This window comes from Megascapheus bottae, chromosome 19 (assembly GCF_031878675.1).
Source record: "Megascapheus bottae isolate mThoBot1 chromosome 19, mThoBot2.hap1, whole genome shotgun sequence".
Taxonomy (NCBI): Eukaryota; Metazoa; Chordata; class Mammalia; order Rodentia; family Geomyidae; genus Megascapheus; species Megascapheus bottae.
This window is the reverse complement of record NC_143527.1, coordinates 11,185,731-11,209,450: the sequence shown is the minus strand read 5'-3', so window position 1 is coordinate 11,209,450 and position 23,720 is coordinate 11,185,731. Positions and strand designations below refer to the sequence as shown.

At 43.0% G+C, this 23,720-nt stretch overlaps 1 protein-coding gene across 2 annotated transcripts; it reads left to right on the top strand.

The window, feature by feature from the left end:
* Positions 1–1,191: 1,191 nt before the first annotated feature.
* Positions 1,192–17,254, top strand: Sec11c (SEC11 homolog C, signal peptidase complex subunit). Of its 2 annotated transcripts, none has more exons than XM_090353015.1 (6): positions 1,192–1,368; positions 10,212–10,321; positions 11,824–11,973; positions 14,418–14,537; positions 16,170–16,227; positions 17,055–17,254. In XM_090353015.1, the coding sequence occupies exons 1-6, from the start codon at positions 1,282–1,284 to the stop codon at positions 17,106–17,108; spliced, it is 579 nt and encodes a 192-aa protein (XP_090209141.1). In that variant the 5' UTR covers positions 1,192–1,281; the 3' UTR covers positions 17,109–17,254. The 2 variants fall into 2 exon arrangements, with proteins under 2 accessions (XP_090209141.1, XP_090209142.1); XM_090353016.1 differs by lacking the exon at positions 1,192–1,368 and adding an exon at positions 2,130–2,150.
* The last annotated feature ends 6,466 nt before the right edge of the window (positions 17,255–23,720 follow it).

Genomic DNA, 23,720 nt, shown 5'->3' with positions numbered 1-23,720 from the left:
ATTTTAAATCATAACCCCCCCACAACTTATAGTGTATTGTTTAGTTGTTTGTTTTCTATTTTGTTTACTGATATTAGAATCTAGGCTTCATGAGGGCAAAAACTTTCTTTTGTCTTTTGGTGCCAGTATTGGGGCTTGCACTCTCATTTTTTTTTTCCCACTCAAAGTTGGCACTTTATTACTTGAGCCACATTTTCATTCTTGGCTTCCTGGTGGTTAGTTGGAAATAAGAATCTCACAGACTTTCTTTCTCCAGGCTAGCTTTGAACCATCACCCTCAGATCTCAGCCTCATTAGTAGTTAGGATTACAGGCATGAGCCACTGGCGCCTAGATGGGGGCAAGGATTTTGCTTGAGTTTTCACTGATGTTTCCTAAGTGCTCAGAATAGGCCAGATAACTAATAGGTGTTCCATAAAGATTTGTGAATCAACGAACAAAATGAAGCATAAATAAGTGAAAGAAAAATGAATCAAAAGTGAGTTAGGATGAGGAGCGTGATCATCTAAGACTGAGAACTTTAGAATTTTAGTTTCTTTCCAGACTCTGCCATGTCCTGAACCCTTTCTGGGCAATCTTCTTCCTCACTTATAAAATTAGCTCGTTATGTGTTTATTCAACTAATATTTTGGTCACAACAATTCACAGATGCTCCCTTGCATTCAAATCTTACTCTTTCAGAGCAAGGTAAAGCACTCACCACTTTGAAAACTCCCGCCTCTTCTAAGCCCCGCCCCTCCGGTGTGCCAGTCTTTAGGCCCCGCCCTGATTCGGCACTACCAGCCCCCAGGGCAGAAGCCCCGCCTTCCCTTGCTGCCGCCATCCAATGGCCGAGATACACGGCTAGGTGACTGCTACAGAGTGCTTTAGGTGTCTTCTGGGCGCCTGACCAGCGTCTTGGGAATTCTGCTCCTCTTCAGTAATGACTTCTCCGAGATGCTCCTGAGACACGCGGGAGCACACATCAGTCCCGCTTTCCCTCCGAGTGGTGGAACAAGGCTCCTAAGCTCCGTCGCACCTCTCCCTAGGAGCCCCGGGTCCACACTGGCGGAGGCTCCCGGCCTGCGGCTTTCTGGGAGTGGTAGTTTTTCTCCTCCTCTACTCCTGCAGAGCTAACCGGTGGCTAAGATCGCAGGACTACGATTCCCACAAGTCAGAGCTCGTTGCCTCTCACGTGGTTCGCAAGGACGCGGCCGGGTGGGCGGTGCCTGCCCGGTGCTGGGCTGCTGTCTGTGTGACACCGGGAGCCGGCGGGCGGTCGCGGCCCCCCAGAGACCCCGCCATGGTTCGTGCGGGTGCGGTGGGGGCTCATCTCCCCGCGTCCGGCTTGGACATCTTCGGGGACCTGAGGAAGATGAACAAACGCCAGGTAACGGAGGCCTGGGTGGGTGGGGGACAGCGAGTGACAGCTGCCAGCGCGTCTGTGAGGGGCTCCCCCCGCCCGCCGTGCCGCGGCACTGAGTCCCCGCCGCGCGCCCCGGCCCCGCCGCGGCCCACGGCGCACCCCAGCACTTTCCGACCATCGCGGGAACTGTCCAGTGCTGCCGCAGCCGCCGCCTTCCAGCCGGGACCGGGGTGCCGGGGCGCCCTTGGGATCTGCAGAACGCGTCGTGTGTGCGGAGAATCCTCGGCGGTTCTGGACCGCACCGGGCTTCTGGAAAGGGGGAAGCGGTTCCGGAAGGCTTCTGTAACTTTCCCAGGTTCCCTGAGCCTGGCTGCACCTGTCTTAAATACAGGAAGGCAGTTAGGGAGGGAGAGAGGGTGTGTGTGTGTGTGTGTGTGTGTGTGTGCGCGCGCGTGTGTGTGTGTGTGTGTGTGTGTGTGTGTGGTGTGTTTGGGCAGCTGGGGTTGATTTCTCATGTGTGTGTGTGTGTGTGTGTTGTGTCTGGCAGTTAGGGTGTGTGTGTGTGTGTGTGTGTGTGTGCGCGCGTGTGTGTGTGTGTGCGCGCGCGTGTGTGTGTGTGTGTGGTGTGTTTGGGCAGCTGGGGTTGATTTCTCATGTGTGTGTGTGTGTTTGTGTTGTGTCTGGCAGTTAGGGTGTGTGTGTGTGTGTGTGTGTGTGTGTGTGTGTGTATTCCAGAAGTCTTCTGTAACTTTCCCAGGTTCCCTGACCCTGGCTGCACCTGTATTAAATACAGGAAGGCAGTTAGGGTGTGTGTGAGAGTGTGTGTGTGTATTAGGGTGTGTGTGTGTGCATTAGGGTGTGTGTGTGTGTGTGTGTGTGTGTCTGGGCAGCTGGAGTTGATTTCTCGTGTGTGTGTGTGTGTGTGTGTATTGCAGAAGTCTTCTGTAACTTTCTCAGGTTCCCTGACCCTGGCTGCACCTGTATTAAATACAGGAAGGCAGTTAGGGAGGGAGGGAGGGTGTGTGTGTGTGTGTGTGTGTGTGTGTGTGTGTGGTGTGTCTGGGCAGCTGGGGTTGATTTCTCATGTGTGTATGTGTGTGTGTGTGTTTGTGTTGTGTCTGGCAGTTAGGGTGTGTGTGTATGTGTGTGTGTTGTGTCTGGCAGTGAGGGTGTGTGTGTGTGTGTGTGTGTGTGTGTATGTGTGTATGTGTGTGTGTGTGGTGTGTCTGGGCAGCTGGGGTTGATTTTCTTCATTGAGAGGCTTGCCCTTTTCAAACTTCACAGGCTTGAGAAGAGCGACTGGAAACTAACTCAGCCAGGAAAAATCCGATTGCTAAAACTTCTGGAAGGACAATTTGGGAGACTTGTTGTCCCCCCATGTAGAGATTGGGTCTATTACGGTTCTTACTGATAGCACATTGTAGTAAGAGAAGTGAGATTTCTCTAGAAGTGGGTATTGATTGTCCTTGACAACGGTGTTAGTTCTCATTATTTTGATGGCTCTGGTTTTATTCCATTATATTGAGGTACAGAGTGTCACACATTATAAGGCCTAACTACTCCTTCACGCTTGCATGTCTTTTTCTGTTCAATTCTCTTCCTTCTTCCATTCTCTTTCCTTTCCTTCTTTCTCCTTTGCAGCTTCTCCCTCATCACCTCTCCTCCTTTTTTTTTCCCCCCAGCCCTCCTTCCTCCCCTTTCTTTCCTTCTCCTTCCCCCTCCATCTGAATTTAAGATGATTGCAGCTACTCAGGAGAGCTTGGTGTCTTGGATGTCATGCACTGTGTCTGATTATGTGTAGCTGTCTGTCACTGATGAGCTGCGGAGCTTCTGTGATGGAGAAGAGTTGTAGTGGAGAATACCACTAGCTTGACACACTGACAGCTTGTGGTCTGAGGGCCAATGCTGTTCACTGAAGCTCCTCCAGTATCTCCACAAAGAGAACTGTCTTTGAAAATCTAGATTATGGGTGGATATTGGAAATGCTGATGATTAATGAGTAGATAGTCAGGGAAGGTCTTACGATGAGTGTATCTCTCTCTGACCCAGCTTGCTTTTTAGAAGGCTTGAGTGTTCCCACTTTCAGTAGTAAGGCTTGTCAGTAGCTGTTTGCATTACCTATTTTGCCAGTCTTCTAATTAAAATTCATAAGTTCAAGTCTGCTGTCCTTTGCTGCTTTTCTTTTCTTTTTAAAATTTAAAGTATCTTGTTTCTTTTTCCTTTCTAAGCTGCATCCCATGACACTTGTCAGGCCTATAGGCTCCACCATTCTTGCAGGGTCTCCTGTCTCTGCTGTCCCTGTTTACTATTAAGTAAGGGTTGCATGCAAGACAAGAGTTCTTTGTTTCTGCAGTGAGGGTAACAGGAAGAAACAGCCACTGACATTTCTGCTGTTCTGTAGCCAGACTATCTGGTCTGCAATGTTTGCTAAAAGCTCTTTGAAAGTGGCTGTTTCATGTTTGGTTGACAGTAACAGAGTATGGGCTTACCTTAAACTTTATGTGATGTGGTTAAATGCTGAATTTATACATTTGGTAGCCAATGATGTAAAACAAAATGTGGTGAAACACGATGTGATGCATTTTAGATCCTGGTCGGCTTGTAATTGTTTGGTTAAAATTATGTGTCCAACCCAGGTACGGTGGCTCATGCCTGTAATCTGAGAACTGAGGATCAAAGCCAGCTTGGGCACTAAAGACTGTGAGACTGTTATCTACAATTAAATAACTAGAAAATGGGAAGTGGGGCTGTGGCTCAAGGGGTAGGGCAGTAGACTTGAGCTGAAGAGCTCAGGGTCAGTGCCCAGGCCCAGAGTTGAAGCCCCATGACCCCCCCCCAAAAAAAAGTATGTGTCTAAATTCCTGGATATCAAACTTACAACCATTATTACATTGAGGGCAGAAAGTTTAAAGTGTAATCTACAGTTTGCAGCTTGAGTGTTAGGCTTTGGTGTAATTGGCCATTTCCTTAGCAGATAGATGCTCTGATGAGCAAAGTGTGTTTTTTTTTTAATAGGATAACAGATTTTTTTTTTATTATTTTGATGATACCCAACACCTAGCACTCATAGTGCATTGGATGAGATTCCAAGAACTTTAAATAAACTAATGTATAAAAATTGTTAATTCTTATACCCCTACAAGGTCATTGCAATAATGACTTCCATTTTTATAGATTAAGAATCTGAGCCATAAAGAGAGTAAACTATTTGCCAGGGTTCCATGGCCAATCAGTATCCAAGCAGGGGCAGGAATGAGGGTGAATACCTGTAATCCCAGCTATTTGAGAGGCAGAGGTAGGAGGACCATCATGTAAAGAAAGGTATGATACTTTATCTGAAAAATAAACTAAAGCAAACAGGAAGTAGGAATTGCTCAAGTGGTAGAGCCGAAGACCAGAGTTTAAACCCCGGGACTGCCACCAAAACAACAACCCTACGCAGATGGTGAACTCTTCCCACCCAAACACCTCACTCTCTCCATACAGCCCACAGATAAAAACATGTAGGTGTGAAGATCAGTTTTGCATGATTGGAATTTATCTGCACCATTCATAAAAGTTCAATCTTAATTTCTAACTGCCCGGGGAAGAATAACCTGCATAAGCTAGCAGAAGAAGCAATGTTCTTGTTTTAGAAAGAATGAACATCTGGAATGCTTAGAGATGTACAGTGTCTCCAGTGGATTTACATTCACAGAAAACTAACGGTGGGACTTGAACTGCTTTCTGTTTTGTACTTTTCTAAGCTCCAGACACTTTTTGGATTGTACTACATACCACTCAGCCTTTTCAAAGAAATTGTTTTTATTTGCATTGATTTTATTTCTTCTCAGTGAATTTTTGAAGCACAGAAAGGCATAGTGCAAAATATGTTCCTTAACACAAGGACATATTGTTAGATAAGTGGCAAGAGGCTGATAGTTTGAAATTCCGATCTGAAACTGGAAATCTTTCTTTAAAATTATGGTCTGGGGCTTTCCCAGTCAGACCTGCAACTCACAAAGAAACCACAGTTTATCTGGTGGGGAGGGCTCTGAGGAGAGTGAACCCTAGAGAATACTTCTGCTTTAGGTTTTACTTGCAAGTCTGGTTTTTTTTTCCCCCCTTTAGAAGCAATAATTTCACAGTGTTTGCTTAGCACCCTAGTTTCCTTTAATGTCCTCCCCTGGGAATAAAATGATAGTTTCATAATTTGCTAGTTAGAAAATGGTGTGTGGCTTTAGTATTGAGGTTGATTTATCTTCCTGTTTTCTTTAATTGCACAAAACACCTTAACAGTTACTGTTAATAGTTACTAGATTTAAAAGAAAGTGCCCACTCTCAGTTGTATCTTTCATACTTGCCTCAAAAGTATGTATTTTCATATAGCAGTAATATTGGCAGACACTTTTTTTCATTTTACCAGTCTTGGGGCTTGAACTTTTTTTGCCCAAGGCTAGCACTCTGCCACTTGAGCCACAGCACCACTTCCAGTTTTCTAGTGGTTATAAGAGTCTCATGGGGGCCGGGAGTTTGGCCTAGTGGTTAAAGTGCTTGCCTAGCATGCATGGAGACCCGGGTTCGATTCCTTGGAACCACATACATAGAAAAAAGCCGGAAGTGGTGCTGAGGCTCAAGTGCTAGAGCTCTAGCCTTGAGAAAGAGTCCAAGGACAGCGCTCAGGCCCTGAGCTCAAGCCCAGGACTGGCAAAAAAAAAAAAGAGTCTCATGGTCTTTAGTGCCCAGGATAGCTTTGAACTGTGATCCTCAGATCTCAGCCTCCTGAGTAGCTATGATTACAGGCCTGAGCCATCACACCCAGCTCATGGCTTTTTCTGTATATGTGATACCAAGGAATCAAACCCAGGGCTTCATGCATACTAGGCAATCATTCTACCATGCTTCCAGCCCACAGAGACACTTTTGAGCTTGCTTTTTCTACCTTCCATATAAAGATATGTTTTCACACCTTATAACTCTTGTGAATGATTGTTTTAATGGCCATGTACTATTCTGTTAAACTGCATTTCTCTTAAACAGTTTTTCCTGTATGTGTTAGAATTAATTTATGCTTATCATAGGAATTTTAAAGAACAGAGCATAGTTCAATTCTAATTCTACCATCCTAAGATTATTATTGAACAAGTCTTGGAGCACACTCACACATGTGCACACACATATACATGCTCATATACACATCCACATATGTTTTACTGAAGTCTGAAGTTTATTTTCCACTCAATCTGTTCTGAATGTTTTGTATTAACGTTCTTTATGCATTATTTGAAATGTGTACCTGGGGGTAATCTGCCATTTTCTAGTCATCATTTTCCTCTCAGTCATTTATTTCCTTTTCTCCATGATTAGCAATAAGACTGATATTTGGGGACTATAATTCCCTATTTGCCTTTAATGTAAGCTGACGCCAGGGTCAGGAGTCACTACTTGATGGTAATGCCAGATTACTTTCCAAATGGTTACATCACCTGCACCCCACCCCCACCACACACCGTATCCTCACCATCTCTGAGAAGAGCATAAAGCAAAACAGAACCTTTACATTTGCCAGGTCCAAGGGGTGGGAAGGAAGTACAAACAGGATTATTGAGTTGAACATTTTAAATGCTTACTTTGCTGCTGGTACTCTGTCTTTGGAAAATTATAAATTTGCTTTTTACTTCTTCTGTTAGGATTTCAGTGTTTTTCCTGTAGTGGTTTTGTTTGCAGTTATCATGTATTATAGATGTATATTTTATTACTATTTATTTAGTACTTTGGCTAGACTTACATTGAATAGGGAGGATATAGTTCTGAACAGGGTTGAATTGACGCCTGAATTCCCTTTTGTGGAATTTACAGTCAAGTATGAAAGACACATTAAATATTTATATGTGTAGTTATCAAGGTTATGAGGGCTATAACTGATGCAGTGCGAATATATAACAGAAAGATCGTGGCTGGCTATAGCAAAGGTCAGCAAAGTCCAGTATTTCAAACCTGTTTCTATGAATGAAGTTTAGGCACAGATGGTCTATAACATGCATGTAATTCCAGCTACTCAAGAAGTGGAGGCAAGGTCAACTGTGGCAAAGGTGAAGCCAAAATAAAAACAAAAGAGCTGAGGGCATGGTTCAAATGGAGAGTGATTTCAAGGCCCAGGGTTTAATCCTCAGTATAACAGGAAGGCAGGCAGACAGGTGAGGAAGGAGGGAGGAATGAAAAAGGGAAAGAAGGAAGGAAGAAACAAAGGAAAGGAGGTTATTGGAGCACAGCCATGTTCCTTCTCTTGCATATTGTCCATGCTGCTTTCCAGCTCTAATGGTAAAGTTAAATGGTTTTGACAGATATTGTGAGGCCTGTAAACCTAAAAGATTTATAATCTGGCCCTTTACACATGAAGTTTGCTGACTTCTTATCTAGCAGGCTAGGGAAAGCTTCCCTTGGACACAGATGTTTAGTGAGACTTAAATAGGAATACGTGTTGAGGAATGTTAGTGGATGGGGAAGGCTATGGGTGGAACCCAGCGTTCATGCACTGACAGACACTGCAGGTCAGTATGGCAGAATTCACCATGGATGCAGGGGTGTGTGTGTGTGTGTGTGCGTGTGTGCGTGTGTCAGGATCCTACCAGATAAGGTGTTCTTTGAAGCTAATAAAAGGTTTGGTCTTTATCCTCAGAGGGCGAAGATGCAGTTGCAGGGCTTGAAGTGGGACGTAGGTGTAACAACAAGTAAGGGGTATGGGATAAGTTGGAAGGGTACGGGTGGAAGAGAGACCCATGGGTAGCTCATGCAGTGGCCAGATGGGACTCTGTAGGTGACCTGGATGAGAGTGGTGATAGCAGAAACTGGAAGAACTGAGCACATTCTGGAAACCTGTAGAAGGTGACATGTGTAGAGTGGATAGACGGAGGTGGCTCCACACAACTGAGTGAATAATTGGAATTACCAAGATGCCATCACCAGCACTGAGAGATCTTTGGAGATGAGTTCAGCCTGATGTGCATTTGAGTTGCCTTTCATGACATCTGCATGGAAAGGTCTGGTCAGCAGTTAGCAATTTCAGTATCACGAGTAGTTAGCATGGTGGGGCAGATGGCCGCATTGGAGGGTCCAGGTGAAGGAGAAGAGCTGGCAGGCGTAGAGAGAAGGGAGTGGTCAGAGGCTGCATTCTGAGATTTCTGCATGTGACAGAAGTTTATCTTAAGGAGAAGATACAAGAGGTAGAGGAAGAGTGAGGGGACGGGGGTCCAAGATAGAGCCTCGTAAGCAGATGGGAAGGACAGACTGTAGAGCCATGGGTCAGCCTCGCTGTGTGTTGAACGTCCTGTGCACCAGGCCTTTCCCTCGCACTGATTTGGTTGATGTGGCATGGAGACCAGGTCTGCTTTGCAAAGTCTTCCCCAATGATTCCAGTGTGTGGCCAAAGTTGAGAAGAGGTAATATGGGAGCAGTGGCCTCAAGCTGTGGTCCCTGACCAGTCAGCATTCCATGGGGATAGATTAAAACCCAGTTCTTAGCCCCCTCCCCAGGTGGCCCGGCACATGAGAACACTGCTAAAAGGACAAGCTACACAATCTGACAGGAGAACTTCTCCAGACCACCTGCCATCCCTGCTGGACCTTCCCAAGAGTCTTTAGCTGCATGTGTGCATAGTACATGCATTTTTAAAACTACCCTTTGAACTTGGCACCTGTGGCTCATGCCACAATCCTAGTCACTCAGGAGCCTGAGATCTGAGGATCCTGGCCTGAAGCCAATCCCAGCAAGAACATTGTCTCTAAGCACCAAAAGAGTGGAACTATGGTTCAGGTAGAGTGCTAACCTTGAGCACAAAAGCTCAGAGACAGCGCCCAGGCTCTGAGTTCAAGCTCCAGGACTGGCATCAAAACAAAAAAGTTACCCACTAATGCATTTCAGTTTATTATTAAATTGATGCATGTTGTATAATTATGTTGTATAATGTGATATTTTAATACCTGTATACATTGAGTAATAATGAAATCAGAGTAATTATATATGTCACTTCAAACCTTTTCTTTGTGGGTAAAAATCTTTTGAAATATATAACCCTGCCCAGTGTATAACAGAATCCCAGAGCTTAATTGTATTCAGCTTTCAAAATGAGTCCATACCTCCACATCTATTTCAGAAACAGTATTCAGAGCCACACGATGTGGGTTCTGGTTCTAAATCCACTTGGAAAGGGTACTTTGGAAATCTGGTAGGTATGCAAGATGGAACCTAACGTCCCTAATTTTGCTTTCCTGCAATACCACTAACACTAGCAAGATTTAAAACAAAGGGCTTTATTCCATGATGGGAGATGAGGCAGGAACCAGGTCACCTAGATTGTCGGAGTTGGAAAACTTCTAGCGTGAGAGCTGGCGTACGTCCTAAGAAAGCTGTGTGCTGAGTAGCCCCGGGAAGCTGAGAAGCACTCCTTCACTGCTTGAGCTATGGAATCCTCAGGTCTCAACAAGTGGCAGTAGCAGATCTCTCTAGAACTGACTGAGGCTGTATTTAGCTGTGGTGTTAAAGAGAAGCTTAGTGTGGGTGATTCAGGTGAGGTGTGCCAGTCTTTTGGAGGGAGACCTGCACTCATCCATGGAGCTGCATGTGAGGCTACACTAGCAAGAAGACTTTGAAGACTGGAACTCATTAGGGCCCAAGAGTTGTCAATGTAAGCCTAATGGGTTGCCATTGGTATTTGGAAGGCTTTTCCCATGAATAAAAATGGAAATCTTACCTAATTTTGCATCTTTGTAAAATGGTTTCATGTCCTGAAATTGCCTTGTTTTGTTTTACTTTAGCTAGTACAGCTCTGCTTCAGCCTGGTGAGTCTTCTGCCATGAGTTTTCACTTGCATCTGGCCTTTTCCCTTCCAGCTCTACTACCAGGTTTTAAACTTCGCCATGATCGTGTCTTCTGCTCTCATGATCTGGAAAGGCTTGATTGTGCTCACAGGCAGCGAGAGTCCAATCGTGGTGGTGCTGAGGTAGGACCCCTGAGTCCCTTGAGCGAGTGGGGTGTCTGCAGGGAGAGCCACATGATTGCTGGGATCCAGGATGCTAATTGGGTGAATGATTAGAGCCTTTTTCATTAGCATCTCCTTTGCCAATCTTTTTTTATCTTCTAGCTTTAAATGAAAAATACTATCTTTCAAATAGGTATTTTTAGAGCTTTATCATTTTGATGCTAATGCAGTTAGTCCACTTAAAATGATGATTTAGCAGTATGTTAAAGTGTTATTGATGTGTACATTGATTTTTAAGCTTAACTACTATGAAATGTTACTTGGCTTTCTTTGTACCTAATAGACTGTGCCAAACTTTAGTGGGTTCTCCTTGCCTCTGAGGTACGGGGAGGTTTTAACTCACAGCAGCCCTATTATCCTAGATCACAGCAGTTTTCTAAATGCATCCTCATCCTCCCAGTGTGACTTCGGGACTTTCTCCCCCAGGTAGCATTTGGGGGTCTGCCTGTTTGACTCAGTTTTCTTGTTTTTGAGTGCTAGGTCTGTTGCCCTACTAAGTGCACTGATTTCTCTTTAACAAAGCCTCCCAGTGCTCATTGCCAGCCGGTCTAGCTGCCTGTCTCCTGGCTGCCTTGTGGGTCTGCCCAGAAGCTGAATGGATACCATAGCTGGACCCTTGGAGAGGAAGGCCAGCTCCATGGGCCATGATCTCCTGTAAAGCACCCCTCAGCTTCAGTGCCCAGATTCTTTCTCCTCCTTGCTTCCTGCTAAACAATACATTATTAGCTCATCCTTGCTTGTCCCCTATCAAACCATATTTCTAGGGTTTATTCTTTTCTCATGCATTAAGACAAACATGAATAGACATACAGCAAATCCTAGTTTAAAATTTTCCACTTCCAGTAGATTGCAGTTTTTTTTAATTTTAATTTACCAAGGATTTTGGCATGGGTTTGCACTGAAATCAGAGGTTACCATGGAGATTACCTATGATCTCGCAAATCAAAACAAGTTAATATTTGTCAGCACTGGGCTGTTGCTGATTTCTGTAGAATCTAACTCCTTCCTTGAATGAGTCCACATTATCCTTGGTTCTTTTCTTAAAGAACCTTTTCCATATGTGAACCCCACTAGAAACAATTTTCTCCCACATTTCACAGTGCATGGGGTGGTAGGAAAAACATGGTGGCTTTATTTGGGGCTTCTGAGACTTCAAGTGGTGGACAAGAGCTTCTACTTTATAACCAGAAGTGTGGCTTAGTGGTAGAGTGCTTGCATAGCGTGCATGAAGCCCTGGGTTTGATTCCTTGGTACTATATACGTAGAAAAAGCCAGAAGTGGTGCTGTGGCTCAAGTGATGGAGTGTTAGCTTTGAGCAAAATAAGCTCAGGGACAGTGCTTGGCCCTGAGTTCAGGACCTGGCCAAAAAAAACAAAATAAAAGAGCTTCTACTTTGATCAGTTTACTGTGCTCACTGTTTGGGCCTCAGGGAACGCCAATGGGGCCTCTGTGCTTCTTTCCAGTGGCAGCATGGAGCCAGCCTTTCACAGGGGAGACCTGCTGTTCCTCACAAATTTTCGGGAAGACCCTATTAGAGCCGGTGAAATAGTTGTTTTTAAGGTTGAAGGACGGGATATTCCAATCGTTCACCGAGTCATCAAAGTTCACGAAAAGTAAGGTCACTTTATGTAGTTATCTTAATTTTGATACATGGTTTTAGTAGTTAATTAGAAATTAATGAAAGTATTGGACTATATTTACTTTGTTGGGTGACTTTAGGCCAACCACCTCACTCTGCAAATTGGGATGATAATATTTTACCCTCAGTAACTCAGGGTGATATGAGAATGAACTAAACTAGAGTTCACTAACACATTGTACAAACTCAAATGTAGGCTGCCCAAATGTACGACAGGATGCACTCTATTAGCTATGTGAAGACTTCCCAAAGAAAATCAAAGCACCTTGTACTGTAATTTTTTGTTTTGTTTGCTGAAGTGTAATAAAGCTAGCTACTTTTTTCTGTCACTGACCAAAGTGGTATTTTCAGCAATATTACTGGCACTAGTTAGGTAAAAATTTATTCCCCCAATGTGTCTTATGATTTGGTCATAGCATATCCTGCCTGTCTCCCCACAGCAGCATTCTGATGAATTATTAAGATCTTAATAAGTTCCGACGTTCTATTTTGGAACCAAGTCATTTACTTCTAGTCTTCAATAGAGAAAATTTGCAAATGAAAGAGTGAAATGTTACACTTATATAATTGATTATTCATTTACCTTTATGCAATTCACTGTAGCATTGTTACCCATATGACTTCTATAGAATTAAATTTAGAGTATGTCTCTCACGCTCTCTCTTTTTCTCTTCCCCTTCTCTTTCCTTTTCTCTTTCCCCTCTCTTTTTATTGTTCACATGGTATGTGATGTCTATCTGTGACACCACAGAAGCATTAGCATGCTTTGCCACTGATGGGACAGTATTCTTATCCAATTAATACTTTTGAGGATGTTGGGGAGATGAATATTATTGAAGTCCATTATATATGTATGCATGAAATAATGTAATGGAAACCCGTTAAAAAGAAGTAGGGAGGAGTTTAGAAAGAATAATGTAGGGGCCGGGAGTTTGGCCTACTGGTTAAAGTGCTTGCCTAGCATGCATGAAGACCCGGGTTCGATTCCTCGGTACCACATACATAGAAAAAAAGCCGGAAGTGGTGCTGAGGCTCAAGTGGTAGAGCTCTAGCCTTGAGAAAGTCCAAGGACAGTGCTCAGGCCCTGAGCTCAAGCCCAGGACTGGCAAAAAAAAAAAAAAAAGAATAATGTAGACCTGGTGAATTCAATCACAGCACATGGTGCACATGTTGTAAATATCACCATGAAGTTCCTTTGTACAATAGTTTGAATAATAGTTTCCAAAGATGAAAATGTGTTCAGAGTAAAAGAAATGGTTGTCTGCTATACTTTGCATGAATTGCGAGATTGCCAGGAAGTTTATCCTCTTCGTTTCCTTGTAACTATAGCTGTGGTCAGCTTGTTCTTTCTGATGTAGTTTCACATCTTTGTAGGCTTTGAATGTTTTACCTCATATAGAGCGCATTAAAATTTTTTTTCATTGTACTACTCATTATAGCTCTGTAATGATACAGTTTTGTTTTGGAACCATGGCTATCTGAATATCAGTTAAGGATGGTTAATATTAATCCCATATGTCACCTTTTGATACTGCTTTGGCAGTGTTTCTGATCCTTGTGTTCTGCAAATGGCAGCTGGGAGCATTGTGCTCAGTGGTGAAGGAGGAAATAGTGTGTTAGCACCTTCTGTGTTCATTGAGGAAAAGCTGGAGGACAGCCAAGAACATAGAATGTTTAAACTACCTTATGTTCAAAGCTGGTCAGGCATCAAGTTCATGTCTAAAGTGAAAAGGAATATAGTCCATATTAACAAGTTGGTCCAGAAGGATGAAGAATGATGGGTACTTTGTTAAATGGCAGCTCTGTTGTACAGCTGTTTAATGAGAATAATAAAAAAAAATTAAGACACACATACAAAAAATGAATGCTCATTAATCAGCCTCATGTCCTGACTCTGACCTATTGCGATCTGAAGGGAGCAGCAGAAATAAGGGTGAAAATACTCATTGTCAGCACACCATGTATGCTGTGATCTGGACTTGAGAGACTTGCACAGAGGCTATTTACATGACCATATCCACTGGCACTACCACTCCGGATTCCTGATTAAAGACAAGTTAGGTAGCAGCTTTTTCTTCACTCCAAGCAGACATGAATGAGAAGTGATTTTTCATCATGTGCGTGCTGAAAGCACATCATTGCTTTCCCAGCGCCCTTGTGCTTTGCCACGCTTTACGCTTTTAGATTGTGAGGGTTACTTGAGCATTTTTGCATTTCGAGTCTTCAGAATTGTCATTTGGTTTGTGCTTCAGTTGAGCAATTATCTTTAAGCAATCTCTTAGACCAAAGAAAGGTCAAGTATTCTTTCGTTGCTTTCTTAATACTTAAGTTTGACTGTAACATCTTAGGTAAACTAATCTTTTTTAACAATACCATGCTGAAAATATATTTTTAACAGGACATTGTTTTTCTTTCCAGAGATAATGGAGACATCAAATTCCTGACTAAAGGAGATAATAATGAGGTTGATGATAGAGGCTTGTACAAAGAAGGCCAGAACTGGCTGGAAAAGAAGGATGTTGTGGGAAGAGCGAGAGGGTGAGAATGAACTTTGTCATAGAAGATTCTGAAACCGGGGATACTTAGAAAGGAAGATATTAAGCTTATAGGATAATAGGAACTATTATAAGTCCTCAGAAGTAGTCTAAATCATTCCAGTTTGTACTGTGAAAACTACTAAAGTTTCAAACTTTCTAAGTACCTAAAATCTAAAACTGAATCAGTACATTATCTTCTAATCTGTTTAAAATAGAGACTAGTTATTTGTGGATTTTAAATAACAGTTATAAGAAATCTTCCCAGAGATAACTGAAAACTTACTGTTTTAGTGAATGTTCTAGACACGCAGTACCTTAATAGTAGTAGTGTGTGTGTGTGTGTGTGTGTGTGTGTGTGTGTGTGTGTAGCCCATTTGCCTAAAATTGTCTAGAAGAACTTGATCATATCTTTGTACCCAACAGGAACTGAGAAATAGCTTTTTGGGTCATATCTACACATTTATTTTTCTAGATGATTAAATGTTGTTTCAGTAATTATCTTTCATAACCGAGCATTTTTTGGAAAACTGCTTTTGTGGTAGATACTTTATTTACCAACTTTTCACAACTAAAAAGTATTGTGCTAAATCTTTTAGTGTTAATTTTCCACATTTGTTTCATCTGTGAGTTCTGCTTCAGAGAGTGTGTCCTCTTATTAAAAAAACAAAACAGGCAATTTTTCTCTCTTGGTGATTTTTTTTTAGAAATGTCTTTTTGGTATCTGGGTCTCATCAGCTGTGGAAATCCAGAGACTAGTTACCAGTATCTAAGTCTATTTATTAATTAGATTGTGGCTTAAGGCCTCTTGCCATACCTTTAATTCTCTCGTGCATTTCCACTGCGATATCTGCAGAGGATAAGGAGAATGAATGTCCTGCTAGTATTTCTAACTCTGGGGTGAAAGGCTGTGGAAAGGAGAGGTGGAAGCTACTGGTTGCCAGCTGGTGGGTACTTTGGGTGCATTGCCTCATTTTCTGGTAGCAGAGATGATGAGATTTGGGTCAAACTGATTACATTTTGATATTGATTTTGTCAGCATAATTACTGGCTCTGAACCTCCTCTCTCTGGGATCATAATCATATTAGCATACAAGTTAAAAATGGGATTCACATTTCTATTCATCACCCAATAAACTTACTTGTTGCATCTGAAAAGTGCTGTGAAAGGAAAATGATAAACATATTTTAAATTGCAAGCTAATCATGTATGTGCTTTAAAGCTTTATCTAACAAATGTTTTTATATAAGCCACCTGATACTTTTAAGAAAATAAGAACTAGATTTGCAAGCATTGCCTGTTGTGTTTGTATAAATAGCTCAACCTTTACTTTAATTGTAGCAAATGAAGACAAGTAGTATTGCTAATACAAATCATAAGCCTGCTCAAAAAATTGCTCTGGCTGTATTTTGCTAATCAAGCCATTTGAGGCAGGGGTGAATATTGACCGTACAGCTCTGTTTCCATGGAGGATTTATATGCTAAGGCTGTGCTTACCCTATTATAAACTATTTTTATATTTCTTGCTTTTTATTCCCACAATTTAGGTTTCCATGGAGGATTTATATGCTAAGGCTGTGCTTACCCTATTATAAACTATTTTTATATTTCTTGCTTTTTATTCCCACAATTTAGGTTTTTGCCGTATGTTGGTATGGTGACAATTATAATGAATGACTATCCAAAATTCAAGGTAAGCATTGATGTATGTGTCTTTACTTATTCATTTAAGAAATACTGGAACTTTTTTTTGGGTGGCTATAAAGAGTCATCTGAAAACATTTGGTAGTCATTTTTCTGCAGTTTTTGAAATTAACTACAAATTAACATAAATTAATTGACATTTAAATTACTCAAAGTACCTATTTTGCCTTTTATGTATACTGCATGATTTGAAAAGGCACTGCTTATTATTAAGGGAATTTTCAAACATAAAAAGAAGTATATAGCCGAGCGAGGTGGCTCATGCCTGTAATCCTAGCCTACTGAGGAGACTGAGATCTGAGGATCATGGGCACAAAAGGACCTGAGACTAATTAACCTCTAGAAAATGGGAAGTGGGGCTTGGCTCAAGGTTAGGATGGTAGCTTTGAGCTGAAGAGCTCAGGAACAATGCCCTGGCTCAGGGGTAGGATGGTAGCCTTGAGCTGAAGAGCTCAGGGACAGCACCCAAGCTGAGTTCAAGCCCCATGACCCACCAAAAAAAAAAAAAAAAGATATTCACAATAAACACAGTAATGTTTATCTCCCAACTTCAAGGGAAATACTCCTCTACCTTTTTTGGGAACGCTACATAGGAATGAGCACTTCATTAGCTGTGTTGTTGGGTGTTTGATCCTTAGTCCATTGATAGACTTTGGGAACTTTAACCACAGCTAATGTGGAGAGCACGCATATGAGAGGCAGGCCATCTTAGAATTATATCCTCTGCCACTATTGACTAGACTTCATCTTAATGCATTTATAAGCCACATTTCCTTGTAAACCTCACAGTAATTTTCCATTGTGTTTCCTTTGCAGTATGCTCTTTTGGCTGTCATGGGTGCATATGTGTTACTAAAACGTGAATCCTAATCTGAGAGGCTGTTCTGGGACCAGATTGAAATGGATTCTGTTGTAAAAGAGAAAAACTAATATATTTGAAATGTTCCACTTTCTGTATAAAAGGAAACCACGTGGAGACATTTTTGTCTTGTCCAAATAAATGATTCATCAGTAAAGATAGGTTTTCTTTTGTGGACTCTGATTGTAATCTGCGAGTCCCCTCGCTGTGGTTGTCACTACACTGAGTAGGAAGGGCTGCGTTTTTTTCAGGACCCGGATGAGCCTGCAAGGGGGAATCTGGTGCAGTCCACATGGTATAGCTTTCAGAAATAGCAGAATTTTATGATGGCATAAAATTAAAGAAAACAAACAGTTCTTCAAAAGGGGTTGATTCTTATCTATTACAGTGTTATCTGATAAGCTAATAAAGCCTAAAGCCTTTCAGAAGGAAGCAATGTGATGTACTTTGCTTTTGTGATATGATTTATCTTGAAGTGGTTGCTACAACTATCATAAAAGACAGTGTATACATCTTTGAAAAATTACCAAGGCTATTGAAATGACAGAGGTGGGCTTCTTTCTCCAGTCTCCCTTCTCCATTGCCCAGAAATCTACACTCAAAGTTCCACAGGTATGCACTCCACTCTGCACCCTGTCCCTCATTCAAATATCCATTACCCTTACATCCTGGCTGCTGTCTAGGGTGCTGAAGAGACAGAGCCCCAGCTCTAAAGATGGAGGTCACAGTGGAGTGAACTGAAGAGAAATAGTTCTGTGTTGACTGCAGGGTAAGCAGTTGAAGGGGACAGGCAGGTCTGGGGCGAGGCCAGGATTGCACATCGCTAAGATGCTGCTGGGGGCATCTCAACATGCCCTGGCCACAGGTGCACAGACCACACACTACAGAGTGAAGGAGAGAGGAGGAAGAAGGATGGCAGTGATGTTTTAATAAGCCTTTCTGGTTTCTGAAAATGTTTTCATTAAACACAGCGACACTGACATCTGGTCCGTCAGTATTGACAAAACTGCCTTACTCCTAACTCTGTCCCAACTGACCTAAGAACATGGAAGTCTCTTACTAGGCAGACTCAGGCAAGTTTCTTAAGTCCCCTCAGCCATAAATAGAGGATAGAACTGCACTGGCCAAACTGGGCCATCATGAATAAGTAGATGATAAACCCAGTGTGCCCTCCATAAGTGTTGCCCGCTGGTACTTTTGTCCTGGACTAAAGACCAGCAGGAGTGCTCAGCGGGGGGCTGCCGCCCTCTCATCCTTTATCTCCACTAAATAGGCTGTGGCAACAATAATGGACCTCATCTTGATGAAATCAGCAAAGTGGGAAAAAATATTTGCAGAATACTTTCTAAAAACATCATTCTCTTGTGCCCTTTAATAAACTATTGAAGAAAATTTGATTTTTCTTCAAAATCAAAGTTTTAAATCAAATCAAAGTTTAAAATGTTAGGTCAAAATGTTGTTATTGTCCTCTCGTAGCCCTGTCATTGGCTAGTATAGCTCTTAACGACTGCCGAGGCAGCTCAGCTTTTCAGTGACTCTTTGGACATTCCTAACATGACAAGGACACTCGAGGTCCTAATGTGGTTCAACCAATCACATTTTTTTGTTGTTAAGAGACAAGGTCTCAGTATGGCTGCTCTTGAGCTGGGAATCCTAAAGTTACCTCCTGAGCACAGGGATCACAGGCATGTCCCCCACATCGGGGTACCTGGTGCTTGCAGTTGTGTTGGTAAAAAGATCTTTTTTGACCTCTGAGGGGATCTTTTTTCTTTTTAATCGTATTTTGTATTTTATTGTTGGGATAATGTATAGACGGGTTACAGTTATGTTCATCAGATCATGAGTACATTACTTCCGGAACCTTGATACTCTTTCTCATGTTTTTGTCCCCCTTTTCTTCCCCTCACCCCCTCCCAATCATCTTGAGAGGGTCTTATAAGGTGGAAATGGTGGTCATTTGGTACTGATTGAATTTTTTTAAATCTGTGGGTCTCAGCATTAGCCTCAACGTGTGGAACAACAAGGTTCAAAACTATCTGAGCTGGTAGTTCATCCACTGGTAGAATCTCCTCCTCGCAGCTTTGTGATGACCTGACACAGCCTGGTTAGGCATCCTTTCTCTTCACAATAGCTTGCAAACATCCAAGTAGATGGTATCTCCCTGACAAGATGAAGTGTACAAAAGACGGATGCAGGGGTTTCAGTATTCAGCCCAGTATAGGCTTGGGCCACAGCGGCCTCACTGTAATACCAGCATGCAAATGAAGAAGTTAAATGCTGTTTGCCACTGGGTTGAGAACAGTTTAGTGAAGTTTCTAGTGCGGTTAGCTCCGAGTTTCCACCCATCTCTTTCCCCTCAATCAATGTGTTAATTCCCAATCTTGCACAAATGTTAACATAAACTCAGCTTTAGGTGTGCCTGCACAGTCATATGCTCCAGCAACCAGATTGCAAAATTCTAGACACCAAACTTCTCTATTAAAATGTCAGACCTGTGGAAAGGAGGAAGCCTGACCTTCCCAGACAAGTAAAGTATGAGAAGCTTTAAAGCAAAGGAAGCCTGGTTCTGTGCTCTTCAAAAAAAAACCCCAGGCTGGGGCCAGGAGTTTGGCCTAGTGGTAAAGTGCTTGCCTAACATGCACGAAGACCCAGGTTCAATTCCTTGGTACCACATACATGGAAAAAAGCCAGAAGTGGTGCTGAGGCTCAAGTGGTAGAGCTTGAGCCTTGAGAAAGTCCATGGAAAGTGCTCAGGCCCTGACCTCAAGCCCAGGACTGGCAAAAAAAAAATCCAGGCCACGAATATCTAGGCAGAATTGAGAACCACAAATAGACCTGAGCACAAATTAGTTTGGAGTAAATGCAATTAGGAATCTTAGTGGTTGTCTTCGGAGGGAGGAAAAACAGCAGGAGCATGCTCTATCTCGGTGTCACAGTCTTGCCGTCAGTTCTCTCCCGACACTGACACTAACCATGCTGTTAGGAGTCATCTGGTTTCTGTTTGAGTGCCACATAGTACAAAGGAAGAAGCTTCTGCCTAGGGCCTGGAGCATCAGTTCTGTCTCATCCTGAAATTCTGGGCAGAGATCCATCCATTGCTACTCTATGGGTTCAGCGATCCTTTCCCATGGCAAATAAGAGCCATGAGGAAGTGTGCCAGTGGTATGGAAAGAGATTTGGATACTCTGTGGATTAGGCTCTGCCTTTACCTACCATGGAGGTAGTCTATAACTCGCTAACTTGAGCTTTGTTTTCTTATCTCTGGAATGAACATTGGAACAGGTCAAGAATGGGTGAGATGCCCGAATTTGAACAGACTCTCTTCCTTACGAGCCTCTTGACATTCTTTCCTGTCGTCGGTGGTCATAAAATTCAACCTGTTTTCTCTGAACTTTTTTTTTTCTTTTTGGTCAATTGTGTGACTTGAACTCAGGGCCTGGGTGCCATCCCTGAGCTTTTCTGCTCAAGTGCTCCACCACTTTGAGCTAGAGCTCCACTTCTGATTTTTTAGCAGTTAATTGGAGATAAGAGTTTCATGGAGCTGGCTTCACACGTCAAGCCTCAGATTTCAGTCTCCTGACTAGCTAGGATTAGAGGTATGAGCCACCAGCACCCAGCTTCTCTGAACTTTCTGTGTCTGGCCACACTGTTGCATCTTAGGATGGAAACATTTCTGTCAGCCTCTGCTTCTAGCCACAGGAAGTCTTAAGATGACCTAGAGCAGAGACCCACCCCTCCCCCTTTACCAGATCTTGACGCTGTACCACTTCTGCACCAGTCTTGGAGTTGATGGGGTGGGGCCTCTTCTCCACATGCTGTCTGAGGTAAAGAAGTTGTAAGATTCTGCTCAGGCAACCTCTTGCCTTCATCTAAGTATGTCCTCCATAGACTTCAGAGTTACACATTTCCCTAAGGGTATGTGGCTTCTATAACGAAGAATTTTGTTTTCTTTAACACATACACTCTCTCTCTCTCTCCCTCTCTCCCCCCCCCCTCTAAGTTCATAGTAAGATTGAATGGAAGGTACAGAGGTCCTGCACATACTCTCTTGCTGCTAATGGGAAGCACTGGTTACCTCTGATGAGTCTCCTCAACACCTTAGCATAGCTTCCATTCAGCTCCCTGCTGATGTTGTCCACAAGTGTAAAGATGGAACCACCATCAGAGTATCTCACAGAGTAGTTTTCTTGCCATTAAAAATCTCTGCGTGCTTGGTCTGGGAATGTGGCCTAGTGGTAGAGTGCTTGCCTTGAATGCATGAAGCCCTGGGTTTGATTCCTTAGTACCACATACACAGAAAAAGCTGGAAGTGGTGCTGAGGCTCAAGTGGTAGAGCTCTAGTCTTGAGAAAGCCCAAGGACAGTGTCCAGGCATTGAGTTCAAGCCCCAGGACTGGCAAAGAAAAAAAAAATCTGTGTGTGCTATCTATTCCTGTCTCCCACCCTGACAACCATTGATCATTTTACTGTGCCCATAATGTTGCTGTCCCCATACTTTGACTGTGGTCAGTCTTCTTGTTCTCTTGACATTGTCTTCCTGGAGCAGAAGTTTCCGACTGTAATGAAGTCTACCTCATCAGTGATCTCTGTAAGTCCTCCAGCCTCTCCTTCCTCGGTGTAGTATTAGGTACGTGTGTTCCTTTGTCTCTCCATATGAGATTGAGTAGATTCTCCACCCTCCTCCTGGTTATCAGCTTCAAGCCTGCCTGATTAGATCAGTGGATTTGAAGGCAGATAAATTGACTTCTCCCTAAGAGAGGAAACTGGGCTTAACAGAATCAGCGTGCCATTCATAACTTACCTGGTAGCACTGAGAACCGTCACTTAGAGCTTGAGTGAGTTGAAGACCCAAGGGGAGTCTGGTGATTCACTCTCAAGCCCAACAAATTATCCTTATAATGGGATTTTTCAGTCCCTGTTCGGTACAAAGCTATGTTTTGAGGCCCCAAGTCTTGCATTGTACCTGGTATGCTGCCTTTTCAATCAGAAACAGAAATGAAAACATTAAGAGATCACTTATATCTCTATAGTTTTTATTTTATTTTTTATGGGTCATGGGGCTTGAACTTGGCCTGGACACTGTCCCTGAGCTTTTCAGCTCAAGGCTACCATTTTATAGAGGCTAATTGGAGATAAAGAGTCTCAGGTCCTTTTGTGCCTGAGCTGGCTTTGAACCTTGATCCTCAGCCTCCTGAGTAGCAAGGATTACAGGCGTGAGCCACTGCACCCAACTAAATTTTACTTTTTGACAAACTTCTTGAATCTACATCTTCTGTGTGTAGAGGGCATTTCCAAGATATTGCTAGACTTTTCCCCAGTATAGACCCTAGAGATGGGAAATTTTATAAGGTCCAAATAAGTAAGCAATGCATCTTCTAAAGAGCTGCAGAAGCTGGTAGTGAACACAGCATCCATTCTCCCTTTCCAAATGTGTTGCGGTGTGGGGAGCAGCAGAGCACCCTTCAAAGCATTTGACTTGAGAGTGAGCAGGGATTCTTCACAAAACGGAGGCAGGCCTCTGAGGACTACTAACATTGAGGAAGTAGTGGAGATGCTCACGAGGGTCTGTGCAAAAAGTGGCTGGAGTGGCAGAAAGAATCTAGAACTGGAGGCTGATAAGGAAGTCCAGGGGAGAGAGGGCCCCAGAGCCATTTGCAGCCCTGCAAAGCACATGAAAAGCCCTGTAGGTCACGTGTAAGGCACTCACTAGAGTCTGCCAGGGTGAGAGATGATTTGAATTGTGGGGGGGGAATCAGATTTCAGTGAGGTAGAGAGTGAATTATCAATGTTAACATGACATTGGGTGCCATATGCAAAACATTGTAGATATATTGCTTTCTCTATCTAATCTATCCAATCGAAGTTGAAAATAACAGAAGCTTTTTTTTTTTTGTCATCGGTCATGGGACCTCAATTCTGGGCGTGGGAGCTGTCCCTGAGCTCTTCAGCTCAAGGCTACCACCCCACCCCTTCAGCCATAGTGCCACTTTGGATTTTCTGGTGGTTAATTGGAGATAAGAGTCTCATGGATTTTTGTGCCCAGGCTGGCTTTGAACCACAGTCCTCAGATCTCAGCCTCCTGAGTGGCTAGGATCACAGGTGTGAGCCACCACACCTGGCTCAAAAGCAATTTTCTAGCATGATTTTTGATATTTTATCAAATTGTAAAGTTCCCAGATAGGTTACACAGACACTGTGAAGCCTAGGCGACATGCTTATGTCTTGTCTTGGGGAAGACCATCACAATTTCAGCCCTCCTTGTGGCAGAAGGCCTCCACCTTCGGTGAAGACTGCTATGGTGGAGTTCTGTGGAACTTGGAGTCCAATGCTCCTGCCACTTGCTCTATGTTTTCCATGCAATCGGTATGTTGCGGGTATGCTATGGAGTGACTTGTTTTATAGAGAGGTACACACACACACACACACACACATTGTTTTTCTGTGTGTTTCATTTGGATGTCAGGGACTATTTTTTTTTTTTTAGCTCAACTAAAAGTGATTATGTCCAGTTAGGTGAACTTAGATAAGGCCTGTAGGATCTGACAAATCTGAAAACTCTGCTTCCTACATCAACTTACCATTGCCTTGCCTTGTACAGGATGCTTGCTTCCTCCCTCCCCCACC